Genomic DNA, 22,088 nt, shown 5'->3' with positions numbered 1-22,088 from the left:
AGGCAGTCGTTTGTGGTGTAAGACCGAAGAATAATGTTTGGCTTACTTCTGTTTCACGCATTAAGACTTAATTTTTAGACAGCAGAAAACGTCATGATCTAAATGTAATCAAATATTTAAGAATTATATAATTATTCATATGATTTATAAGAATTATATAATTATTTAAAAGTATAAGAATTATATAATTGTTTATATGATTTTAAAATCCCACTGTTATAAAATCCCACTATTATATATGTAGGGGTCTGCCCTGGTGGCTCAGGTTAAAGCCTCTGCCTGCAATTTGGGAGACCTGGGTTTGATCCCTGGGTCCGGAAGATCCCCTAGAGAAGGAAATGGCAACCCACTCCAGTATTCTTGCCTGGAGAATCCCATGGACGGAGGAGCCTGGTGGGCTACAGTCCACGGGGTCGCAAAGAGTCGGACACGACTGAGTGACTTCACTTTCTGGCTTCCCTGGTGGCTCAGACTGTAAAGCGTCTGTCTGCAATGCAGGAGACCTGGGTTTGATCCGTGGGTTGGGAAGATGCCCTGGAGAAGGAAATGGCAGCCCATTCCAGTATTCTTGCCTGGAAAATCCCATGGACGGTGGAGCCTGGAAGGCTACTGTCCATGGGGTCACAAAGAGTTGGACATGACTGAGCGACTTCACTTCACTTTATATGATTTTAAAATCCCACTATTATAAAGTCCAAAAACATGTAAATACAATAAAAATACTTTTAAAAAGTCTGGAAATACACTTTTTTTTTTTTAAACAGGTGTGTCTTTTGTAAAAAGCACACAGCTGAGTAGCTGAAAACATGCCAGTGACTGCCGCAGTCACAGACCTGCAGTATTTACATACAGCTTTAGAATAAGGTCTATCACTTATTAAACACCAAAAGGACCCAGACTCTGTATTTTCCAATCAGTAGGGATCTTGTTTTAAAAGGCCATGCTCTAGTTTGTGTGAATGAAGAAAGGAGAACCAATACCTTTTGTTTTCAAATTTTGAGAGCCACTAGACTACAGTTGATTTTCTGATAGTAGAATTAAGAATCCATGTGCTGCAGTCAAGTGTGAATATGAGGCAATGAAACATCAGAAGGAAACTATTAATACTTAGGCTTACTTTTATTCCTCTCATTTCAGCAAAAGAAAATTTGGATTTAGAAGGAAAACACATATTAACTTACAATTTTATACCCATACACGTTGTTTCCCTTTGATCTAGAATAAACTGAAACTAGAAAAAATGTTATGGGACAGTAGTCAAATCCAGTTTTCTAGAACATTGCAAACCCCTTGAATGGGTAGGCATAATTGTGGTTAACATCCCTTAACCATACTGTAATTTTTCCTTACAACAAACATCATCTTCAGACTATGTTTTCTCTCTCTGGTAGTCAGAGCTCAGTGAATTTTTGAGGCACAGAAGACTTCCAAGAGAGTTCTTAGGATCACCAAACCAGACTGATAATATTGCATACATTTTAGCCCTTGTGATCATTTATACAGTAATGCATTTCTCTTCTGTTTCCAAACAGCCCACGAGGAAATCTGTACAACCAACGAAGGGGTCATGTATCGCATTGGAGACCAGTGGGACAAACAGCATGATATGGGCCACATGATGAGATGCACATGTGTTGGAAATGGTCGTGGAGAATGGACGTGTGTCGCCTACTCTCAGCTCCGAGGTATGTGCACTTGTTAATGAAAATAGCTGAGAGGACAAAGAATACAGAGAAGCAGACTTCTTCGTGAAAACTTGTGCTTTACCAAAAGCAGGAGAAGAAGTATGCAATGCCACTCCATTAGCCTACTGTGTTGGATAGGTTTTGCATGTTAGACAGCCAGTTAAGAAAATCTGGCAGAGCATTTCTAAGATTCTGAAACATTCCCAGGATGTAAGTACTTAGGCTGAGCCAAAAAGATGACTTCAGAGAATAGAACATGATCACTTGATATCACTTGATCCTTTTAGCTTAAGGAAATGGCAGCCCACTCCAGTGGTATTGCCTGGAAAATCCCATGTACGGAGGAGCCTGGTAGGCTACAGTCCATGGGATTACAAAGAGTCAGACACGACTGAGCAACTCAAGTTTCTTTCTTTATGCTGTTGGATTCTTGTCTAGAAAAGACTGGTCAATTTTTGTAAAGAAAAGAGACCGTGCTATTCTAAAATCACATCTTGGCAGATCTCCTTTAATTCAAGGAGACAAAGACATAAAGACCAATTTCTTTTGTTCACTCGAGTTTTTCCCCTTTGGACCCTGGTGTATGATATAAGGGTTGTTGATCTATTAAAACTATTTTAGTGTTTCTATTTCTTTGGTTTGAAAAATAAGACTTAGGTAGAGCTCTGGGTTGATAAATAGTCCATGTAGCCTCTGTGTTGACATTGGCCTGGACTTGTTCTCCTTTTATGGGGCCCGATGGATGACACAATCCAGGTCTAATACATATGATGTTGCAGAGCTGAAAAGGACACTAGGAAGGCATCCAGACCAAGCCCTCATTTTACAGAGGAAGGAACTGAGGCCCAGAGAGGGAAGTAATTTCTTAGAATCTCAGCAAGTTAACAACAGAGTTGGCCTGATTTTGTTGTTGTTGTTAACTTTCCAAATGTCATTTATGGTATTCTATTTACACATTCCAAGTATCTCCCTAGCCCTGCTATTCCAGAGATGAGACCATCGCATCATGCTGGGTATCATATTAGAATGTTTAATCTGCCTCCTATTTATTGTAACAAGCAGAGATCTAAAGGTCATTTTGAACCCAGCAAGAACTTGTTCCGAAAGTTAAAATTTGTTGTATATACTTGTATCTCTAATCTGTACAAGTTTATAAGAGAATTTTTTTTTTTTTTTTGCAAGAAGTGTAGTACTGACTAAGCTTTGGAAAAAAATGTTTATTCTATGCCAGTAGAAAAGTTATTTTAGTGGAAGATGTTGCTAATTAAGTGGAGGGAATTATATGCTTCGAAAAGTGTAGCTTCTTTTATTTCATCAGTGAAACTTAAAAGTTCTCCACCCATCCCACTGTTTCCTAAACAGATCAGTGCATCGTCGACGGCATCACTTACAATGTGAATGACACATTCCACAAACGTCATGAAGAGGGACACATGCTGAATTGTACCTGCTTCGGTCAGGGCCGGGGTCGGTGGAAGTGCGATCCTGTTGGTAAGTAGCCTTGTGTCTCTAGCTGGATTTAAACACTGAGTATAGCTAGCAAGTTTCAGATAAGGAGAGTTCTTTGATATTACTTGATTGAAACTGGCTCTAGACTTTGATCATGGCCTGCAGAGAGCTTGGCAAAGTCTTTTCTCTAATCATGGATCAATATCTAAACTTGAGAGTGGTAGTCAATTTATTTTTGCTGAATTTGGTAACACATGAAGGTTTCCTTTAGTTGAAACAAATCTGTTTTTTGGTTCTGAATCATAAAGATAATTCATGTCTGAAAGAGAACTTTCCTTTGCTGACTGTGCAATAATGTGGACAAATGATTATGCCAGTAAATATCTCCTTCCCAAATTCCTTATTTTTCTTAGCTGCCCTTTTAATAGATCTAAGCAAATAGTGAGGGTTGGGTCTTAAAAGAGCTCTGTTACCAGCTTTAAGGTAATCCATTAATATTCCTTTACTCAAAGAGACATATTGCTCACCCAGAAAACAAACTGATCAGATGAGTTTTTTTGACCTGCGATTGTCAAAGCTGTGAGAGGCCTGAAAGGCTTTCTTAGAAGCTGCTCAGCAAGTTATTCACTAGTTGAAATTTAGCTCAGTTCATTTACATGTAAAATTAAGTCATCCACATTTTGAAGACATGTATAAAGTGGTATTTTATCTTTGCTCTTCAAATGGTAAACTGTTTGCATTAAGATGGGTAAAATATAAAATTAATTTATTTTTCTCAAATTAAGATTCAGGTTGTCAGTATATACTGAAATCTAAATCTTAACATTTTTATTTAGAAATGTTATTCTTTTAGAAAGCTAATTATTCCTCCCAATGGGTACTTTTTGACCATTAACTGTCCAGTAAGGTATAAGATACGAACAAAACATTTTTGAACTGCTATATTTGTAAGGACAGTTGCAAGTTTTTATTAAAACTAAGAATCTGTGCACTAGCACACCAAATTCACATTTGTAACTTTAAGTTTTGAAGACTGCTTAATAGTCTACTTGTGTATGTTTCAGATCAATGTCAGGATTCAGAAACCCGCACCTTTTATCAAATTGGAGACTCATGGGAGAAGTATTTGCAGGGAGTCCGGTACCAGTGCTACTGCTATGGCCGTGGCATTGGGGAGTGGGCCTGCCAGCCCTTACAGACCTATCCAGGTAAGTAGCTTTATGCCACTGTATTATAAAATACACGGCAACATCAGTGTTTATTAACACTCTGAGGCCGAAATTGGTATCTCCTCCTTTTCCTATCTTTTTCTCATTTCACTGTCTAGTCATTAATCGAATATTTTTTACTTAAATGGTTTTCCTTTCTCCCTAGTCAAGTAGGAGTAGAAGGCTGTGAAAAAGTGCCTGCATGTAAATTTGTTTCTTAACATTGCAGAACATTCCATTAGGTTAAAACACTGGCTAAATTTCATTTCTCATCTGTACCTGTAAGTAGAAACCACGGAGTAACCGATGCTGGGAGTAAAGGTCAGGATTTTATGTTATGTTTCTTAACAGAAAGATTGCATGGAGAAATCGCATGAAATGCATACACATTCATTCATGTGTATCATACACATGATATGTATTCATTCAGTGTTTCATCCAGGCCCTTTTTTTGTCAGAATGTTCATGTGTTTGATCTTTTGGAGTCTGGAACAAAATATCCTGGGTCCAGAGTTGAGTAACTTGGTCAGTTCTCTGCCCAGGCTGTTCAAATACTCAAAAATGTTTATTACTGGATTTTTTTCAGGTCACAGGACATAATGCCTAGCTGGAGGTGTTATTCATTTTTTAAAAAATTGAATTTAATTTTTGCTGAGTGATGAGTTAACAGTAAGATGGGTTGAATTCTGAAACTAATTTTTAGGCATCGTGGACTTCCTGATAGCCCAGCGACTAAGATTCTGCCCTTCCACTGCAGGGGGCATGGGTTTGATCCCTAGACAGAGAAGTTCCACATGCCTTGTGGTGTGACCAAAAAATAAAATTAATTTTTAGGCATCAGTTACTTAAGCAATATCTGAGATCAAAGTCTCTTGACTCTCTGCTAAGTTAAGATGTGGCCTATATTCAGAAATAGAGAGATCGTCAGGACATTGGAACCTACCTATGACAGAAATCAAGATTCAGTTAACTAAATCCTTTTTTAATGTGATAAGAGATTTACTGTCATAAAGAAAAAGATATGGAACAACTTGGCCAAAAACAGTGTTTGCCAAGACATGGATCCAGGTTTGTACATGCTGCTAAGCAGATACAGGTCAAGCTTCAGTCATTATTTCCTCAGCTGTAAGACAGGAAGATTTTAGCTGATTACCTTTAAGTTCCTTCCAGCACCAACAAACTAATAATCTGTGATCCTAAAAACTGTTCATATATACCCTTTCTGAACTTAGAAGAGCCCCTCCTCTCCCCTGGCTTCAGGCGCTGTCTGGGCTACTGAAGATGACTTTGCTTAACAGGTTCTCAGCATAGATTGACCTGGCTCTTAAACTGTATTTTGTGGTAGATTTGTGTGTAGGAATCACTTAAAATAATTTTTTTTGTTCAATAATTTTTAAAGCTCTGCAGAATTACTGTAAGTTCAGAAAGTATATAACTGAAGCTTTTTTTTTTTTTTAATGATACAACAAAAGGATCAGATCAGATCAGATCAGTCGCTCAGTCGTGTCCGACTCTTTGCGACCCCATGAATCGCAGCACGCCAGGCCTCCCTGTCCATCACCAACTCCCGGAGTTCACTCAGACTCATGTCCATCGAGTCAGTGACATTTCTAAAAAATCTCTTACTGTCTATTTATGGTTCTTACTGGTGTGGTGGTCTTGAAAGTGATTTCCTTCTTGGTGAATTAGAGAGAACTTTTTTTGCTCTCTCTTTTAAAGTAAGCCTGTTCACATAACAGCTTGCTGGAAGCCTGTAGGTTGACACGCCAGAGATGAAATCTAAACGGGAGGGAATCCTCCTGTGTTGGACTTTTATGTTTTGACCTTGTTTCTACTCTTCATAACAGAAGAGCCCATTGAGCATAGAGGCGATTTCAGCAGAGAGGAGATTGGCCTCAGTACACAGTCTGGGTCTTATCTGTGTGTTTGGTTTACTCAATGGTTCCTGCCTGGCTTGTGCGGCTTTCAGAGTGTGGGAAGGATGATGGAACAACAGATCACCAGTCCGTTGTCTCTGAGCCTTGCCCTGTTTGTTCCTCCTACAGAGGATTCAGTAGAGTTGTTCAAACTAACAGAAGATAAGAGGCATTTGGTTTGTCAATAAACAACCAGGAAAGCACAGATCTCAGCAAACTAAATAAAGAAAAAAAGGGCTGAGTTGCAAATGCATGAATGTTTAACTTCTCCAGGGTCACTATTACTGGAAATTATTCATTTGGGCCTTATTTTCAAACTGGTTTTGAAAGTATAGACATTTTGTCATATCTCTTCATAACTATTTCATAATTAGTATGATTATATTGAATAAGAGAGGGAGTCAAGTTTTCACAATGGTGTGAGTCATTGCTCAGGTTACTTTACAAAGTTTTACCAATTAACCAATATCAAAAGGATTATCAAAAAGCTAAGTCTAAATATAAATGATGTCAGAATTTTCAAATTTCTTGTCTTCTAATCATATGTGGAAAAAGTGGCATAGAGTGATAGCTGGAATTTAATTGACCTTACAAATCATGGATAATTTTTTACTCTCTGAACAAAATTGTGCTAAATGCAAGATATCTTATTACTGTTTAGGGTAGTTCCCTTAAAGGTGAGCTATGGTACAAGGCTAACATTGAAAACATAGGGTTTCAAACCAGCACTTGAAATTTTAGAGGAAACCTTATGTTGTTTTGCTCCATCACTGAGTAAAAACCTCTGAGTCGCCTGTTTCTTTTTCCTCCCCTTTTCTTCACTATCCTCCTCCTTGTGGACATAGCAGCATGATTAAGCTTAAAGGTAGGCAGTAAAGGTCACTTATGTTATCTAAAATTTAATTTTGATAAACATGTAACCATCATAATTTTCTTAAGATTTATTTTTAATTGGAGGATAATTGCTTTATAGTATTGTTTCTGCCATACATCAACATGAATCAGCCATAATCATCATGATCTTTTTTTAAAATTTAAGACTATTTTTAAGCAGTTTTAGGTTTACAGCAAGATCAAAAGGAAGGTACAGAGATTTCCTGTGTTTCCTCTGCTCCCACACAGCACAACATCCTCTAATATCAACATCCCCACCAGAGTGGTACGTTTGTTACAATCAATGAACCTACTATTGGCATTTAATCATCCGAAGTCCTTGGTTAGCTTTAGGAATGACTCTTGGTGGTGTACATTCATGGCATCATAAACTTTTTTCTCTCAAAATCATGGTTGTTAAACTAAAATACATATCAGGCATCTCTTTACATGAGGAAATTATGGTAGGATTTCTTTTAAGGATCAATATTTAAATAGCCTTATACCAATTATTGTAATATAAAAATGTGATAGTTCTATATTTACTGATTATGGGAGTAAATAATCACATCTCTAAAATTTTACCTCAATGTTTGTTTTTAAAAATGTATTTATATTCATATATATATAATGGTGAAGGAGTGATTCAAAGAGGGTTGTGGAATTGACTTCTGCCAGTTAATTAAAACAAATACCCTGCCATGATCTATGAAATATACACTTTAGAATTAAAAATTGAGAATTTTATTTATTAATTTTGGTTTTTGTACAGCTTACAAATATGTGTATTAGATGAAATTAAGATTTAAAGAATGTTTATTAGTCTTGAGCCAAACTGAATTATTCTCATCATGGAAGTGAGTATATTATTCTAGAACTTTTGAGTCTGTCCAGATATGCAAGTTGTATATTTGTTCTGCTAGATAAAACTTTATTTTCAAATAAAATTTAATAGTGAGGATAATAATTAAGTTTGAAAATCAATATTTTTTCTACGACCTTATGGAAAACTTAAATCTGTTAATAATCTGCTGAACTGCTCTAGCTAACATGCAAAATTTTGCTCTGTTTAACAGAATGTCAGTTAGAAATTCTTGGAAACGTTATTACAAGGAACTTTATTTCTAATAAGTTGAACATTGAGTGACATCATAAAAAAGACAGTATTTAATAGTGTTCTGTTCTGCAGGCATAAATTTTCCATTTATTTAATAATTATCCTAAATAGAATCTACCCTATTAAGAAATTGATTCTACTTCTCTTGTTTTGCCTTAAAAAAAAGCAGAACCAAAACCACACACTAAATTTGTTGATAATAGTTTTACACATTAAAGATGTGGAAATATTAAATTTAGTATACACTTCAAAATGTCATTTTATTGATAACTACTTTTGAAAAAATGTAATTTTGATCTCAGCAATTTGACCAATCAATGGAATGATTTTAGAGCAAACTTATTGAATAAAAATAAAACATTTTCCAAAACTGATAGGATATTAGACTGAGAGGATGAGAAATAAAATTGAGTCTTTAATTATTACCTTTGTCTGTTTGTCTAAGATTCTACCCCATTTAGAAATGTGTTTGTTTTACATCATGTCATATGGCCTTTGGAATGTTTTTTCTTTCTTGATGGTAGATTTGTCCTTGATGAAAAGCTCCACAAGCTAGAATTTCCTTCAAAGACGTTTAGTATAAGTAAATGAAGTTTGTATTCTGTATTACATTATTTGTGTTAGAGTGGTTCCACAGTTTTTTCACAATTCTTTGAAAAAGGAGAAGAAAGAAAACTAAGTGGCATTTAAAAATTTATTTTATTTGCTTATAAATAAGTTTGAGTTGCATTTTTCATGTGAAAGACAAGAATCTATCTGCTAAAAAAGAATTTGTCTCATAGAGAACAGACCTGTGGTTGACAAAAGGAAGGGCATAGGGAAGGCATGGAGTGGGAGTGAAGGGTCAGCAGGCGCAAACTATCATACACGAAATGCATGAGCCACAAGATCCTACTGTTTCGCACAGAGAACAATATTCAATATCCTGTAATAAACCATAATGGAAAGGAATATAAAAAAGAATATATATATGTGTGTGTGTGTATGTATAACTGAATCACATAGCTGTACAGCAGAGATTAACACAATATTGTTATTTGACAGTGATTAATTAAGAAAAAAAGGATTTGTCTCATTGATTTCCAATGTCAATATGTAAAAAATTAACTCCAGATAATTTTTATTGTGCTCCCATTTACTCATAAGCAAAACTGTCTTTACTGATGGCCATCCATGTGCACTAAATTTTAAGTTGAAGTAAGGGAATCCTCAGGATCACCAACTCTCATATTTTCATTTTCAGATACAAGTGGTCCTGTCCAAGTAATCATCACTGAGACCCCAAGTCAACCCAACTCTCACCCCATCCAATGGAGCGCACCAGAATCATCTCACATTTCCAAGTACATTCTCAGATGGAAACCTGTGAGTATCCTGCTCAGAAACCTTGGATATTGAAGCTCTTGATTAATAGATTCTGGGGACTTCCTGGTGGTCCAGTGACTAAGACTTCCTGCTCCCAATTCAGGAGACTCCTGTTCAGTCCCTGGGCAGGGAACTAGATACTGCATGTCATATCTAAGTTTGCGTGCCCAACTAAAAGATGCCACGTGCTACAACTAAGACTAGGTGCAGCGAAATAAAGAAAAGTAAATAATCGAATATTTTTTTTAAAGGAGAAGGAAATGAACAGATTCTGAAAATGTGTTTCAGTTTTTGAGCCAGTAGATCTGACGAACTATTCACTTGGCATTATATTTGTTTAGTGACCAAACAATATGTGGTCAATCTAATTCACATATAGACTTAGCTGTCTTTTGGTATTTAGGAGAACTTAACTCTTCATGTTAGAAACATCTTGTTTGTGAGTAGAAATGATAATGCTTAAAATTATTCTTACCCAGCACGGGAAGAGAATCTAAAGTTTTTAAAAGTCTTGCAACTCCATCAAAGGGAAAGAAAACTACTGGCATCATTTTCCATGATTTGTAAAACAAAATAGCTAAATTAATATCTTTCTTTTTTAATTCACTGTTTAAGTGATTGTTTCTTCTTTTTTTTTGACCATGCCGCATGGCCTGAGGGATCGTAGTTCCCCAACCAGGTGTTGAACCTAGGCCATGACAGTGAACACCCCAAGTCTTAACCACTAGACCTCCAGGGAATTTCCATGATCATTTCATAAAACCTTACTTTCTAATCTTTGCAGTTATTTGGATAGAAGGGAGAGATGATGAGAGAAAAGTATAGATGAAGGATAGTTAGTGTATTTAATGAATGACTTTGTGACTCCCCACTAATCATCTAGAAATTGAAGAAACCTCACTAAGGAGGATATTGATCTATTAAGTCTCACTAGGGAGGATATTGATCTATTATGTTGTAGTTTCTCTTACCCTCTCAAGCCTGCCCTTATATCTCTCCAAAATGTATGACATTAATTTGAGAAACTATTTAAGCACAGGAGAAAAATGCCCATTTTAAATCACAGCTATTGGTTTCTAGGAACTAAAAAAGCAAAGTAAAATAAAACATTTGACCAACTCATGGAATTGTATTCAATTCTTTTTGAAAAATTCAAGCTGTTGAAATCATTCTTTTTCTTCTCTCACCCATTTTTTGTTAATGTCCACAGTATATGTAGTAGCCATTTGCAGAACTTTTTGTCTAATGATGTTAGTCGATGGGATGAATATATTTCCCCTCTAACACTTTCTTGTCTCTCATTTCTCTTCATCGATTTTATTTAATTTAAACTTAACTTTGAAGTATTTGTGAGACCACAGTAATAAGGGATAATTGCACATAGGCATAAAATGTATATCAGGGCTTCCCAGGTGATGCTACTGGTAAAGAACCCACCTGCCAATAAAGGAGACTTAAGAGATGTGGGTTTGATCCCTGGGTCAGGAAGATCCCCTGGAGGAGGGCATGACAACCCACTCCAGTATTCTTGTCTGAAGAATGCCATGGACAGATGCCTGGTGTGCTACAATTCATAGGGTCACACAGAGTCAGACACGACTGAAGCGACTTAGCACACATATAAAATGTGTATAATAAGTTAGAAAGTCTCCAAAGAGTGGAGGTTATTTCTTTGAAATTTTTTAACACTTTTAGGTTTTTCTTTAATATTTGTCACCTGATAGTTTATTCTTGAGTATTTTCTTCTAATAACAAACCAAAAATTTCACATTGAGCGAAAGGCTTACTATTAAATCTGAGCTAATTATAATGACTACTTTTAATGTTTTTCACAAGGTGTTTAAATTTAGAGAGTACCAGGATCACTTTCATTTATTTAAAAATTATAAAGGGACACTAGAGTATCTGAATTATTGAGGAACTGGTTGATTGGATAATTTTGTAAAATCACTGGCTATTAAAAATGTATTTTGACTTATATTAGTGTAGAATATTTATACTTAAAATGGTCTCAACTTGTTTGAAGTAAGGATGTTTCTTTTTTACACATTTTATTGCCATAAATTTTGTGATCCATGATATTAATAAATTCGGACAGGATGTGAAAATATAAACTGGAGACAAAGATTAAATAAACTGAGAGCACATTCTTCTGCAGTCTTGCCCAAAGTTGGCTAACCACTTTTGATGGAGTAGTTCATATCCAAGAATGAGTCATAAAACCAGAGCAGCGTTAAGCCTCATATGTGATGGTCCCGGGAACTGAGTCCTGAAAGAATATTATGCCTTTGCTCTGTAAGAAACTTGGTTTGTATCCCACTAAATAAATATAGACTATAAAGCCTTATCCCACTTCAAAGAGGAATATATCCCAGTTCATTGTGGAAATTTAAAAATTGGGAAAGGCAAAACTTGGGTTGCTGTTATTAAACTGAATAGTTAATCTGGCAAAAAGGAAGGTGCCCAGGGCCTCCCTTTGTGTAATCTTGGGCATGTCACATACTCTGTTTCTTCATCTGTAAAATCAGGACAATAATACCACTAACTTGGAGGAGGTAAGAGATAAACCTTAAATAAGAGAATGGAAGGAAAACAGCACGGAGCATGGAACATAGTAAACCATCAGTAAATATTAGCTGTAATAACCATTATTATTAACATTAACAAATTCTGCTGCAGGTTTCTATTCTGATCCCAATTTTCCGTGATATCCCCCTCAAATGGAGCTTCATAGACTCCTCGTTCTTCTTTGAAAAATGCTCCACATCCTCTCCCAGCATTCATCTTTGTAAATTCTTGTGTGATTTTTTTTTTTTTTTCACTTAAATTTTTAGAAAAATTCTCCAAACCGCTGGAAGGAAGCTACCATTCCTGGCCACTTAAACTCCTACACCATCAAAGGCCTGAGGCCAGGTGTGGTATACGAGGGCCAGCTTATCAGCGTCCAGCACTATGGCCAAAGAGAGGTGACGCGCTTCGACTTTACCACCACCAGCACGAGCCCAGCGGTGACCAGTATGTACCCCAGTGGCCCGTCCATCTGTGCCTGCCTTTCTCAGACCTGGGCTGCCCAGAGGAAGTACTTTCCTTCTCGATTCATCTTCTTCCGTGGATGAATATGAATACCCACATTTTATTTTTTTTCGTTGCGCTGGTCTTCACTGCTGCACTGGCTTTCTCTAGTTGCAGTGAACTGGGGCTACTTTTTGTTGCAGTGTGGGCTTCCATTCTAGTGGCTTCTCTTGTTGTGGAGCATGGGCGCATGGGCTTCAGTAGCTGTGGTGCATGGGCTGAGTTGCCCTGTAACATGTGGGATCTTAGTTCCTGGACGCAGGGATCAAGCCTGTGTCCGCTGCACTGGCAGGTGGATTCTTAACCACTGGGACTAATGGGGAAGTCCAGCAACTACATTTTTTTTTTTTTAAATGGTATTTTACAGATGATGGTAGTAAGTTTTATCCGTGGCTGAAGGCTCTTTGTCCTCTCTGTGACTCTAGGCAACACTGTGACGGGAGAGACCACACCCTTGTCTCCTGTTGTGGCCACCTCTGAGTCGGTGACTGAAATCACAGCCAGCAGCTTTGTGGTTTCCTGGGTCTCAGCTTCGGACACTGTGTCTGGATTCCGGGTGGAGTATGAGCTGAGTGAAGAGGGAGATGAACCACAGTACCTGGGTGAGCTCGATGTGTTGATGACCAGCTGCTGGCAGATTCTGCTGGGGGTGGGGCTGGGCGGGGGGGCATCCACGCAGGTGGCCTGGGAAGTTTGGAACTAGTTGGCCCTCCAGTGTGAGGATGGAAAACAACTGACCCTTTTTAGAACCAACCTGGGTGTTTCCTAAACCATGCTCACTTTCCTGGTCCCTGGTGGGAGCTGTGTTATGTGTTAGCCTGGGCACAGGTCCACATAACAATAGTGTGTTCTTCCTGGAAGTAATTGCCAGCATGGGGACTGTTAGCTTTGGGAGAGACACAGTACCCTTATTCATGCTTTTCAGATTCTCATGTGTAACAGACTTTTAAAAACTTTATTGTGGAGAAATATACACACTGAAAAGTACACAAATCATAAACATAGAACTCAGTGAATTTTTATAAAAAGAACACACCCACGTGACCAGGACCCAGATCAAGAAAAAGAACATCCCTCCTCCCCCATCATCCCTCACCCATAACCACTACTTAGACTTCTAACTACAGAGGACAACGTTTACAAATTTGGGGGTGGTTTAAAATTATATATCCTTAGAGAAAATATTTGAGAAAGGGGGAAAAAAATTATCTCATAGTGCACTGATAATTACTGACTATACATTAGTATATTTCTTTATAGTTTTCTTCATTCATTCCCCCCACCCCCATGAATATATAGTTTTAAAACTATCCTTCTCAAAGGTTATGGAGTCATTAGAGGGATTGGTATCCTCTGATAGTAACCTTTCCCTTTTATTTCAAAGATCTTCCCAGCACAGCCACTTCCGTGAACATCCCTGACCTGCTTCCCGGCCGAAAATACACTGTGAATGTTTACGAGATATCCGAGGAAGGAGAGCAGAATTTGATCCTGTCTACCTCACAGACCACAGGTATGTGTGGAGTGAAAAGACTTTTTTTCCCCCTGTGAAACAGACCTGTAGCAGTATTTGCTGCTTTTCTCATTTCTTCCTTTCTTTGTTAGCACCTGACGCCCCTCCTGACCCTACCGTGGACCAAGTTGATGACACTTCCATTGTCGTTCGCTGGAGCAGACCCAGGGCGCCCATCACAGGTCAGCTTAGCTGCCTCTTCTTGGCTCCTATGTTAATCTTGTTGCCCTAAGAGGTGAGGGAGTGGATTCTGATCTATGAGCAGGCAAATCACTTATATATCTCTACTGTAATTACTGGACCACAGTGTAGATATATGTGTGTCTGTACAGCCTTACCTTCTTATGAATAATTTCCTCTTAAATATGTCTTAATTAACCTGTTTCACACAAACATGCACACACACAATCACACAGGCACAAACCTCGAAATCCAGCTCATGGATTTATTAAACAAGGCATTCCCATGATAGAAGAGGGGTAATTCTTCTGAAAACCTCACTCTGAGACTAATTCTTAGAGGCAGCCAAGATGCCTTATTAGCTCATTAGGTGATTTAACTGTTTCTGAAGTTCTTAAAAGACATAGACAGGCTAGACAACTCTGGCTCAGAGCGGTTCCTTGATTGCTCCCATCATCTAGAGCTCAAAGAAAAAGAAATCGATTTAACATGAATATTTTCACCTCCTGGCTTCTCTAATAGACATTTATTAAGGATCTCGGTCTTTGAGGATGATTTTTATTATTAAAAAGCTTTGCATGACTATTCTTATTTAATCTTTGGACTGAACAGTCCTTATAAGAAGTAGCACTATTGAATGAGTCCAGAAGAATTGCTCACTCTTCAAGAGTGATCTACCAAGATGCTAAGGGCTATTAGGAAAGGGGAATTTATGCCTTTTGAAGCCTGTGTTTCATCAGTGTGTTTTACTGTTTTTCTCCTGAATCTGCAGGATACAGAATCGTCTATTCCCCATCCGTAGAGGGCAGTAGCACAGAACTCAATCTTCCTGAAACGGCCAACTCTGTCACTCTCAGTGACTTGCAACCTGGCGTTCAGTATAACATCACCATCTATGCTGTGGAAGAAAATCAAGAAAGTACTCCGGTCTTCATCCAGCAAGAAACCACTGGAGTCCCACGTTCAGGTAACCTAAAGCTGCTTCTTGTGCTGTCTTACCTTTTAAGGCTTAAGAAAGTCACATCTTGAACCTCCCTTTTGCCAGAGGAACAAAACCAACCTTGGCTTGTGTTCACTCCATGAGCCTACTAGGGACAATCAGACGTGTAAGATCAAAGAATAATTGTCTCTTTGGGGGGTTTATTTTGTCTCTGTCTACGGTTCCTATATGCAAGTCATCCTATAGATTACTCTATCCCTGAACTTATGAAATTTAGCTGAAATGTTCTCACTGTAAAGTAACTAATACAAGCTGGCTATTGGCTTTCCTGATTAAAAATTGACAGCATAAAGCTTTCATATTTTCCCCAAGAAACCTAAGGGGTAGTTCATCTGTTGCTCTTAAGTATTAAAAAAAAGATTCATTAAAGTAAAAACCACATTTTTTTCTGTTGTCACAAGAGTTTGCTTAGGGGTTTTGGGGGGTATGTGTATTTTAAACCCCCCATTAGGACACTTCATTTGATGGAAACTCATCTGCTTACATTCACATTTTACATAATAGTTTTAAATGTCAAATGTAAGCAAGATGACTAAACCATGAAAATATAACCCCAAAAATGTGTTCTTAGATTTAAAGAGAAAACAGCTTTGCTCTGAAGAGAGGGGCTCTATGAATTGCCTTATACACATTTGGCAAACTGGTTTTTTAAAAATAATCCTCAGCAGGAATTGCGAATGACCGCTTGGCTCTTGTCTGTTAGATAAAGTTCCCCCTCCCAGGGACCTGCAGTTTGTGGAGGTGACAGATGTGAAGATCACCATCATGTGGACACCCCCAGAGAGTCCAGTAACCGGTTACCGTGTGGATGTGATCCCCGTCAACCTGCCCGGGGAGCATGGGCAGAGGCTGCCCGTCAGCAGGAACACCTTTGCGGAAGTCACCGGGCTGTCCCCTGGGGTCACTTATCACTTCAAAGTCTTCGCCGTGAACCAGGGGAGGGAGAGCAAGCCTCTGACGGCACAGCAGGCAACCAGTAGGTTTGGGGTCCTTTATCTCTACCCTCCCTTTCCACTTGTGATCAATGGGCAGCACTCCATTCACTCCTGGGTTCACAATTAGAAACAGGAACATACTCAGAGAACAGGAAATGTATAGCCTCCATAGAGGCTAAATGGTAATCCATTTCCCAAATACATGGGGACATGACATGAAAGGAGCAAAACTTAGCCTAATTTTCCTTGCTAATGGAGACATGGATTGAAAATTTGAGTACTATTTGTGTAACTAAATATACCTAAGTCAGACTTCAAGTATAGTCTCCTAATTCTTTTATAGCAAAATTATTTATAAATAGTAATTACTAAAACATTCAATGTGTATTAAGCACCAGGTCATATGCTCAGTTCTTTATTATCCTCATATTTAATCCTCATTTTGAGTTAATAAGGAAGGTCTTATTATTATCCCTACGGGATACATGAAGAGACTGAAGCTTATAAAAAACGCTGCAACTTGTAAAGTAACAGAGCTGAGAAATGATGGAGTGGGGATCCACATAGACCTATGTCTTTTTGACTCCAAAGCCCATGCTTTGTTGTTATACTTGACTACCTCTTAAACATTTCCTCCCTCTGAAAAGTGTTTTAAATTATTGTAGGGAAGTTGCCAGTTATCACACTCAAGAAGAAAACCAACAATTTATGTGATTCTTTGTGCTAGAGCAAACTCACAAGGGTCTTGCCATGAATCTGAGGTTCTGAGTATATGTTATCATTTTTGTCTCATCTGAATCAGGTGAAAGTTACTTTTATTATTCAAGCAAAGGATTAGTCATTGAATAAATGCAGAAAACGTCACTGTGCTCCACGTGGAACTTTCTTCTTACCCTCATTTTAATGGGTTTATTTCTGTTTTCTTCACCTATTTGGCTCAGAGCAGAACAAACTATAGCTTCATAAGTACTGGCTTTTGTTTTTAAATACCATCTCTGCAATGTTAGTGTAATTTCTGAGGGTAATGGGAAAATCATGCTGGAAAATTATAAACTTTCCACAGGATCAAAGTCAGGCAAACACAGTGAGTGATTTCTCATGACTGACAAGAGTTTTGTGAAGTTCTCTGTAGCACTCAGTCTCTTCTTCGTGGCTCAGTATTTCCAAGGTTCTGATCTTTGTTTCAACCTTGAGAAGACAGAACTTAGAAAATTCAGTCAAGCTTTAGGATTTCAGTATGATAATTCTGAAGTGCAGCTATTTCTTGACATGTTTCATCTCTTTTTCTAGAATTGGATGCTCCCACCAACCTCCAGTTTATCAATGAAACTGATACCACGGTTATAGTGACCTGGACTCCACCTCGCGCCCGGATAGTTGGGTACCGACTGACCGTGGGCCTGACCCGGGGAGGCCAGCCCAAGCAGTACAACGTGGGGCCCGCAGCCTCGCAGTACCCACTGAGGAACCTGCAGCCTGGCTCTGAGTATGCTGTAAGCCTCGTAGCCGTGAAGGGCAATCAGCAGAGCCCCAGAGTCACCGGAGTCTTCACCACTCGTAAGTCAAAATTTAAATGTCTTTTCTTGGTGATGTCTCATCTGTATTTACATTCTCTCTCCTTCATCCATTTTTTAAGAAGTTAACTTAGGGAATTTCATGGCGGTCCAGTGGTTAAGACTCTCTGCTGTCCCTGCCTAGTTCCCTGGTCAGGGAACTAAGATCCCACAAGCTGTGCAGTGTGGCCAAAAAAGAACAAAGTTAACTTAAAAATTTTGTACAAGTTTTAAATAATTATTTTTAATTTGAAAGAGATATTTAAAGTGGTCCTACTCAAAGTGTGATCCATGGATCCACTGCTGCTCTGTGAGTTGTTTGTTACATGGACTAATGAGCTTATGCCAGAATGGATCAAGGAGCACACTGTTCAGTTAATACTTTTTTGAAGCAAAGTTTTCTTGATGAAGGAAGCAGTGGGTTATATGATATATGTTACCAAGATCCTTATTTCCTCCTAGACCAGTACTTTGAGTAGCATGGTTTAAGACACCCAAGTTATTCGAAAATTGAATGCTACTGAATTAAATGAATTTACTAAATACTAGTTAAGGCAAGAAAAAAATCAGCCATTGTGTCTACATCCCGATACTTTGAGCATCGAACGACAGCATTAAATGTGGAAGAAAAACATCTACCAGTTGAATAGAAACCAACAGGACAAGAAGCTAAGGAAGTAATGAGTGTTGACAACAGCAGATTAAAGTACTTCTGCAGAACAGGATAGCTTTTTTTTTTTAACTTTTCTTAAATCACTCTCAATTCCGCAGAAGGAAAAATATTGACAGTAATTTTTGGTCATGTCTGTCTTTTGCTCAACACTTTACAGGAAGTGACCTTAAATCTCTTTCATGTCTATATCACAATAGAGGATTGTATTCATGAGTTGATTTCTATTAAATTCGTATTCATGAATTGATTTCTATTAATGCATCTCATTTACATTACAAAGAAATATGAGACCCATAATTTCTAGATAAGCATTAATTGCTGTTTTTAGCTCATTTTGAATTACAGAAGGACCTAACTTAACACTTTTTCAGCATATATTGCAACTGTGAACTAGCTTGCGATTTCCTAAAAGCTTTCCACAAATCTTACTCTAACTTGAAAAATAGATGTTAAAAAGCATTCAAAAAGTGAATATAAGTTTAGTTTATAAATTACTGTGGAATTTATTTCACACAAAGAAAGTGTCTATAAAATTTTCTTTGTAGGAATTCATAATTTACTAAAAATGTATTTCTATTTAAATTGCATGTATAAAGCTTGGCAGTAAATGCTTTTTCCTAAGTAACTACTAGTCATAAACAAGTAAAACGTACTTTTTATCTATAAGCTGACCTTTGAATTTTGCTATTTTATGTTATATGTTACTAAGACTCTAAAATCTATTAACATGAGATCAGTATCTTTGTATTTCTTATAAATACCTGCTTCTTATAGATGACATTCATTGCATTAGAACAGAGAGTTTAGTAGTCTTTTACTGACCACTGTTATCTTTTTTACTTTTTAACATGAAACATATTTTACATAGTTTCCTTTTGTTGGATAAATGCCTATAAAAGAATAAGCATCTTGTTTATTTTATTGGAAAAATAGTTGATTTACAATGTTGGGTTAATATCTGCTGAACAGCAAAATGACTCAGTTATACATATGAAAATATATTCTTTTTCATATCCTTTTCAATTATGATTTGTCACAGGATATTGTGTATAGGTCCCTGTGCTGTACAGTAGGACCTTGTTGTATATCCATCCTATGTATACTAGTTGAACTTTGTAAGCCCAAACTCCCAATCTTTCCTCCCCCACCTCCCCTTCCTTTGGCAGTCGCAAGGGTGTTCTCTGCATTTGTGAGACTTTTTTTTTTGTAGATATGTTCATTTGTGTTTTATTTTAGATTCCACACGTAAGTGATATATGGCATCTGTCCTTCTTTCTGACTTCATTTAGTATGAAAATCTCTAGATCCACCCATGTTACTACAAATGGCATTCATTCTTTTTCATGGCTGAGTAATATTCTATTTTAATGTATGTACTACATCTTTATTCATTCATATGTTGATGGACATTTAGGTTGCTCCTGTGTCTTGGCTGTTGTAAATAGTGCTGCTATAAATCTAGGGATGCATGTATCTTTCAGAATTATAATTTGTCTGTGTATATGTCCAGGAGTGGAATTGCTGGATCACATGGCAACTCTATTTTGAGTTCTTTTGAAAAACCTCCATACTGTTCTCCATAGTGACCGCACCAATTTACATTCCCACAACAGTGTAGGAGTGGGTCCCTTTTCTCCACACCCTCTCCAATGTTTTTTACACTTGATCTTAGCCAAAAGGCCGAGAAGCGATCCCAATGTTTTTTATTTGTAGACTTTATAATGACGGCCATTCGGATTGGTGTGAGGTGGTATCTTATTGTAGTTTTAATTTGCATTTCTCTAAGAAAAAGCATTTTTAATGATACTAACAATAATAAGTGGCATGGGTGGGGCAGTTATTGGCTATTTCAAGTACTTTTGGAGACTTTGATATATTGGACATGTTATTTTATTGTGTACACAGTACATTTATAAAAATAAAATTTTATTTGAGTTAACTGACAAAACTTCTTTTATTAGATAAAAGTTATGCTTTGCATATAGTATGCTTTCAAAAAATATTTGTTGACTAGATGATTGTGAAAACAGCTCAATCAAAGTTAGGTTTAACATTTTTTTCTTTGGCTACACTGTGCAGCATGCACGATCTTAGTTCCCTGACCAGGGGTAGAATCCATGCCTTCTAAACACTGGACCACCTGGGAAGCCTCCCCATACTTTAGATTTAAATAAGCTTCTGTTAGCAGGGAGTTCTGAGGTTGTGAATATCAGCTGGACTTGCATATTTTTGGAATTGCTCTAAGTTTCTGTAGTTTTTTTTACTGTTACCAAACTAAATTCTGGAATAACTTTTCTGGGTTTTATAACTTGTACTAAATTCTTAAGAGCATATGGTGGGGGTAGGAGAGCTGTTTCTGGGGGAAAACCAGCCTACTCCTTTATAAATAGGGCAAATTTTATTTTTTTAACATCCAGGCTGTCCTTCACCTAACAAGACCTGCCAGAATCCATAGCTCATACAGTCACATTCTTTGTTTGCCATCAGTTTGTGGGTTTGTGGTTTGGAGGGTTTCCCGTAATGGTGTTCCCAGGCAGAGAGCATCATCTTAAACTTGGGAACCTTTTAGCTGGCTGGCTCAAGCAATAGAAAACACCCAATCATAAAGCCCAAGACAGCTGAGAATGTTTTTTTTGAAAAAATTGTGGCTTTCCCAGATGTTCAGTGAAGGAAACTGACTGCTCCCTGAATTGTTTCTTGTGGTCATTAAATTGTCACTCAGGGATGGCCATGGCATTTTGGCAAAGTCAGTGGCAACCAAATAGTGTATGATTTCAGTGAGTCTGGAAAGGCATCATGGGTCACCCATCCTAATTCTCCTGAAAACATCATCAAAATAATAACATACTCATGAAACTTGCCTCTAAACCAGTAGAACTTCAGTCCAGCCATTAGAGCAGTCATTACAAAGGAGCCCACACACATATTTTGTTTTTTCAGACAACAGGATTTTAAAAGTAATTTTTTAAAAAGTTGCACATGAAAATCTAGATTGGAAGACAATTGCAGTGCTGGGCCTGAATTTTCCCATGACTGGAGCTGAGTAATAACAGAGTAGTCTTAAAGACTTTTAATATTCATTTGTCTAAGTCTGCAGGATGTCTTTGTCAAATCAACCATTCATAATTTAGAAGAAAAATGCATTTGCTAAGTTTTTTCTCTGTGGGTACAAAAATTTGGTTGGGATGCAAAGAGGAAGAGATTATGAAGGCCATGTGCCATGGCCACATGCTTGAAAACCTGGAATTTGACTCACCTGATACAAATGCCTTAACGTCTAAGACCTCACCTTTCCCATAGCAGCCAGTTATCAAAATGCTTGTTCCCCTTATTACAAGGTTTAGTTGTTCTGCAAATTATATTTTAAAAGAGTTTAAGTTTATGATAAAGTCTGTAAGACTGTTGAAAATGTGTATTTCAACTTTCTGTACACATACTCTTCCTTTTTTTTTAAGTATTATTTTCACTAAGAAATAAAAATGATGTCAGGATCTAGGAGATTTGAAATCAGCTTTTCTTATAATACCTAATTCCAGTGGCAGAATGCTA

General features: G+C 37.5%; 1 protein-coding gene across 12 annotated transcripts in view; it reads left to right on the top strand.

The window, feature by feature from the left end:
* Window positions 1-22,088, top strand: part of FN1 (fibronectin 1) — a 69,203-nt gene that overhangs the window by 12,980 nt on the left and 34,135 nt on the right. For all 12 annotated transcript variants that reach the window (XM_070771813.1, XM_070771785.1, XM_070771776.1 and 9 more), the window contains exons 10-20: window positions 1,533-1,685; window positions 3,048-3,176; window positions 4,199-4,342; window positions 9,492-9,613; window positions 12,448-12,628; window positions 13,111-13,287; window positions 14,070-14,198; window positions 14,291-14,380; window positions 15,151-15,345; window positions 16,082-16,354; window positions 17,604-17,870. In XM_070771813.1, coding sequence (XP_070627914.1) covers window positions 1,533-1,685; window positions 3,048-3,176; window positions 4,199-4,342; window positions 9,492-9,613; window positions 12,448-12,628; window positions 13,111-13,287; window positions 14,070-14,198; window positions 14,291-14,380; window positions 15,151-15,345; window positions 16,082-16,354; window positions 17,604-17,870 — 1,860 coding nt within the window. The remainder of the gene's footprint in view (window positions 1-1,532; window positions 1,686-3,047; window positions 3,177-4,198; window positions 4,343-9,491; window positions 9,614-12,447; window positions 12,629-13,110; window positions 13,288-14,069; window positions 14,199-14,290; window positions 14,381-15,150; window positions 15,346-16,081; window positions 16,355-17,603; window positions 17,871-22,088) is intronic.

This window comes from Bos indicus, chromosome 2 (assembly GCF_029378745.1).
Source record: "Bos indicus isolate NIAB-ARS_2022 breed Sahiwal x Tharparkar chromosome 2, NIAB-ARS_B.indTharparkar_mat_pri_1.0, whole genome shotgun sequence".
Lineage (NCBI taxonomy): Eukaryota > Metazoa > Chordata > Mammalia > Artiodactyla > Bovidae > Bos > Bos indicus.
This window is presented reverse-complemented; position numbering and strand designations above follow the sequence as displayed.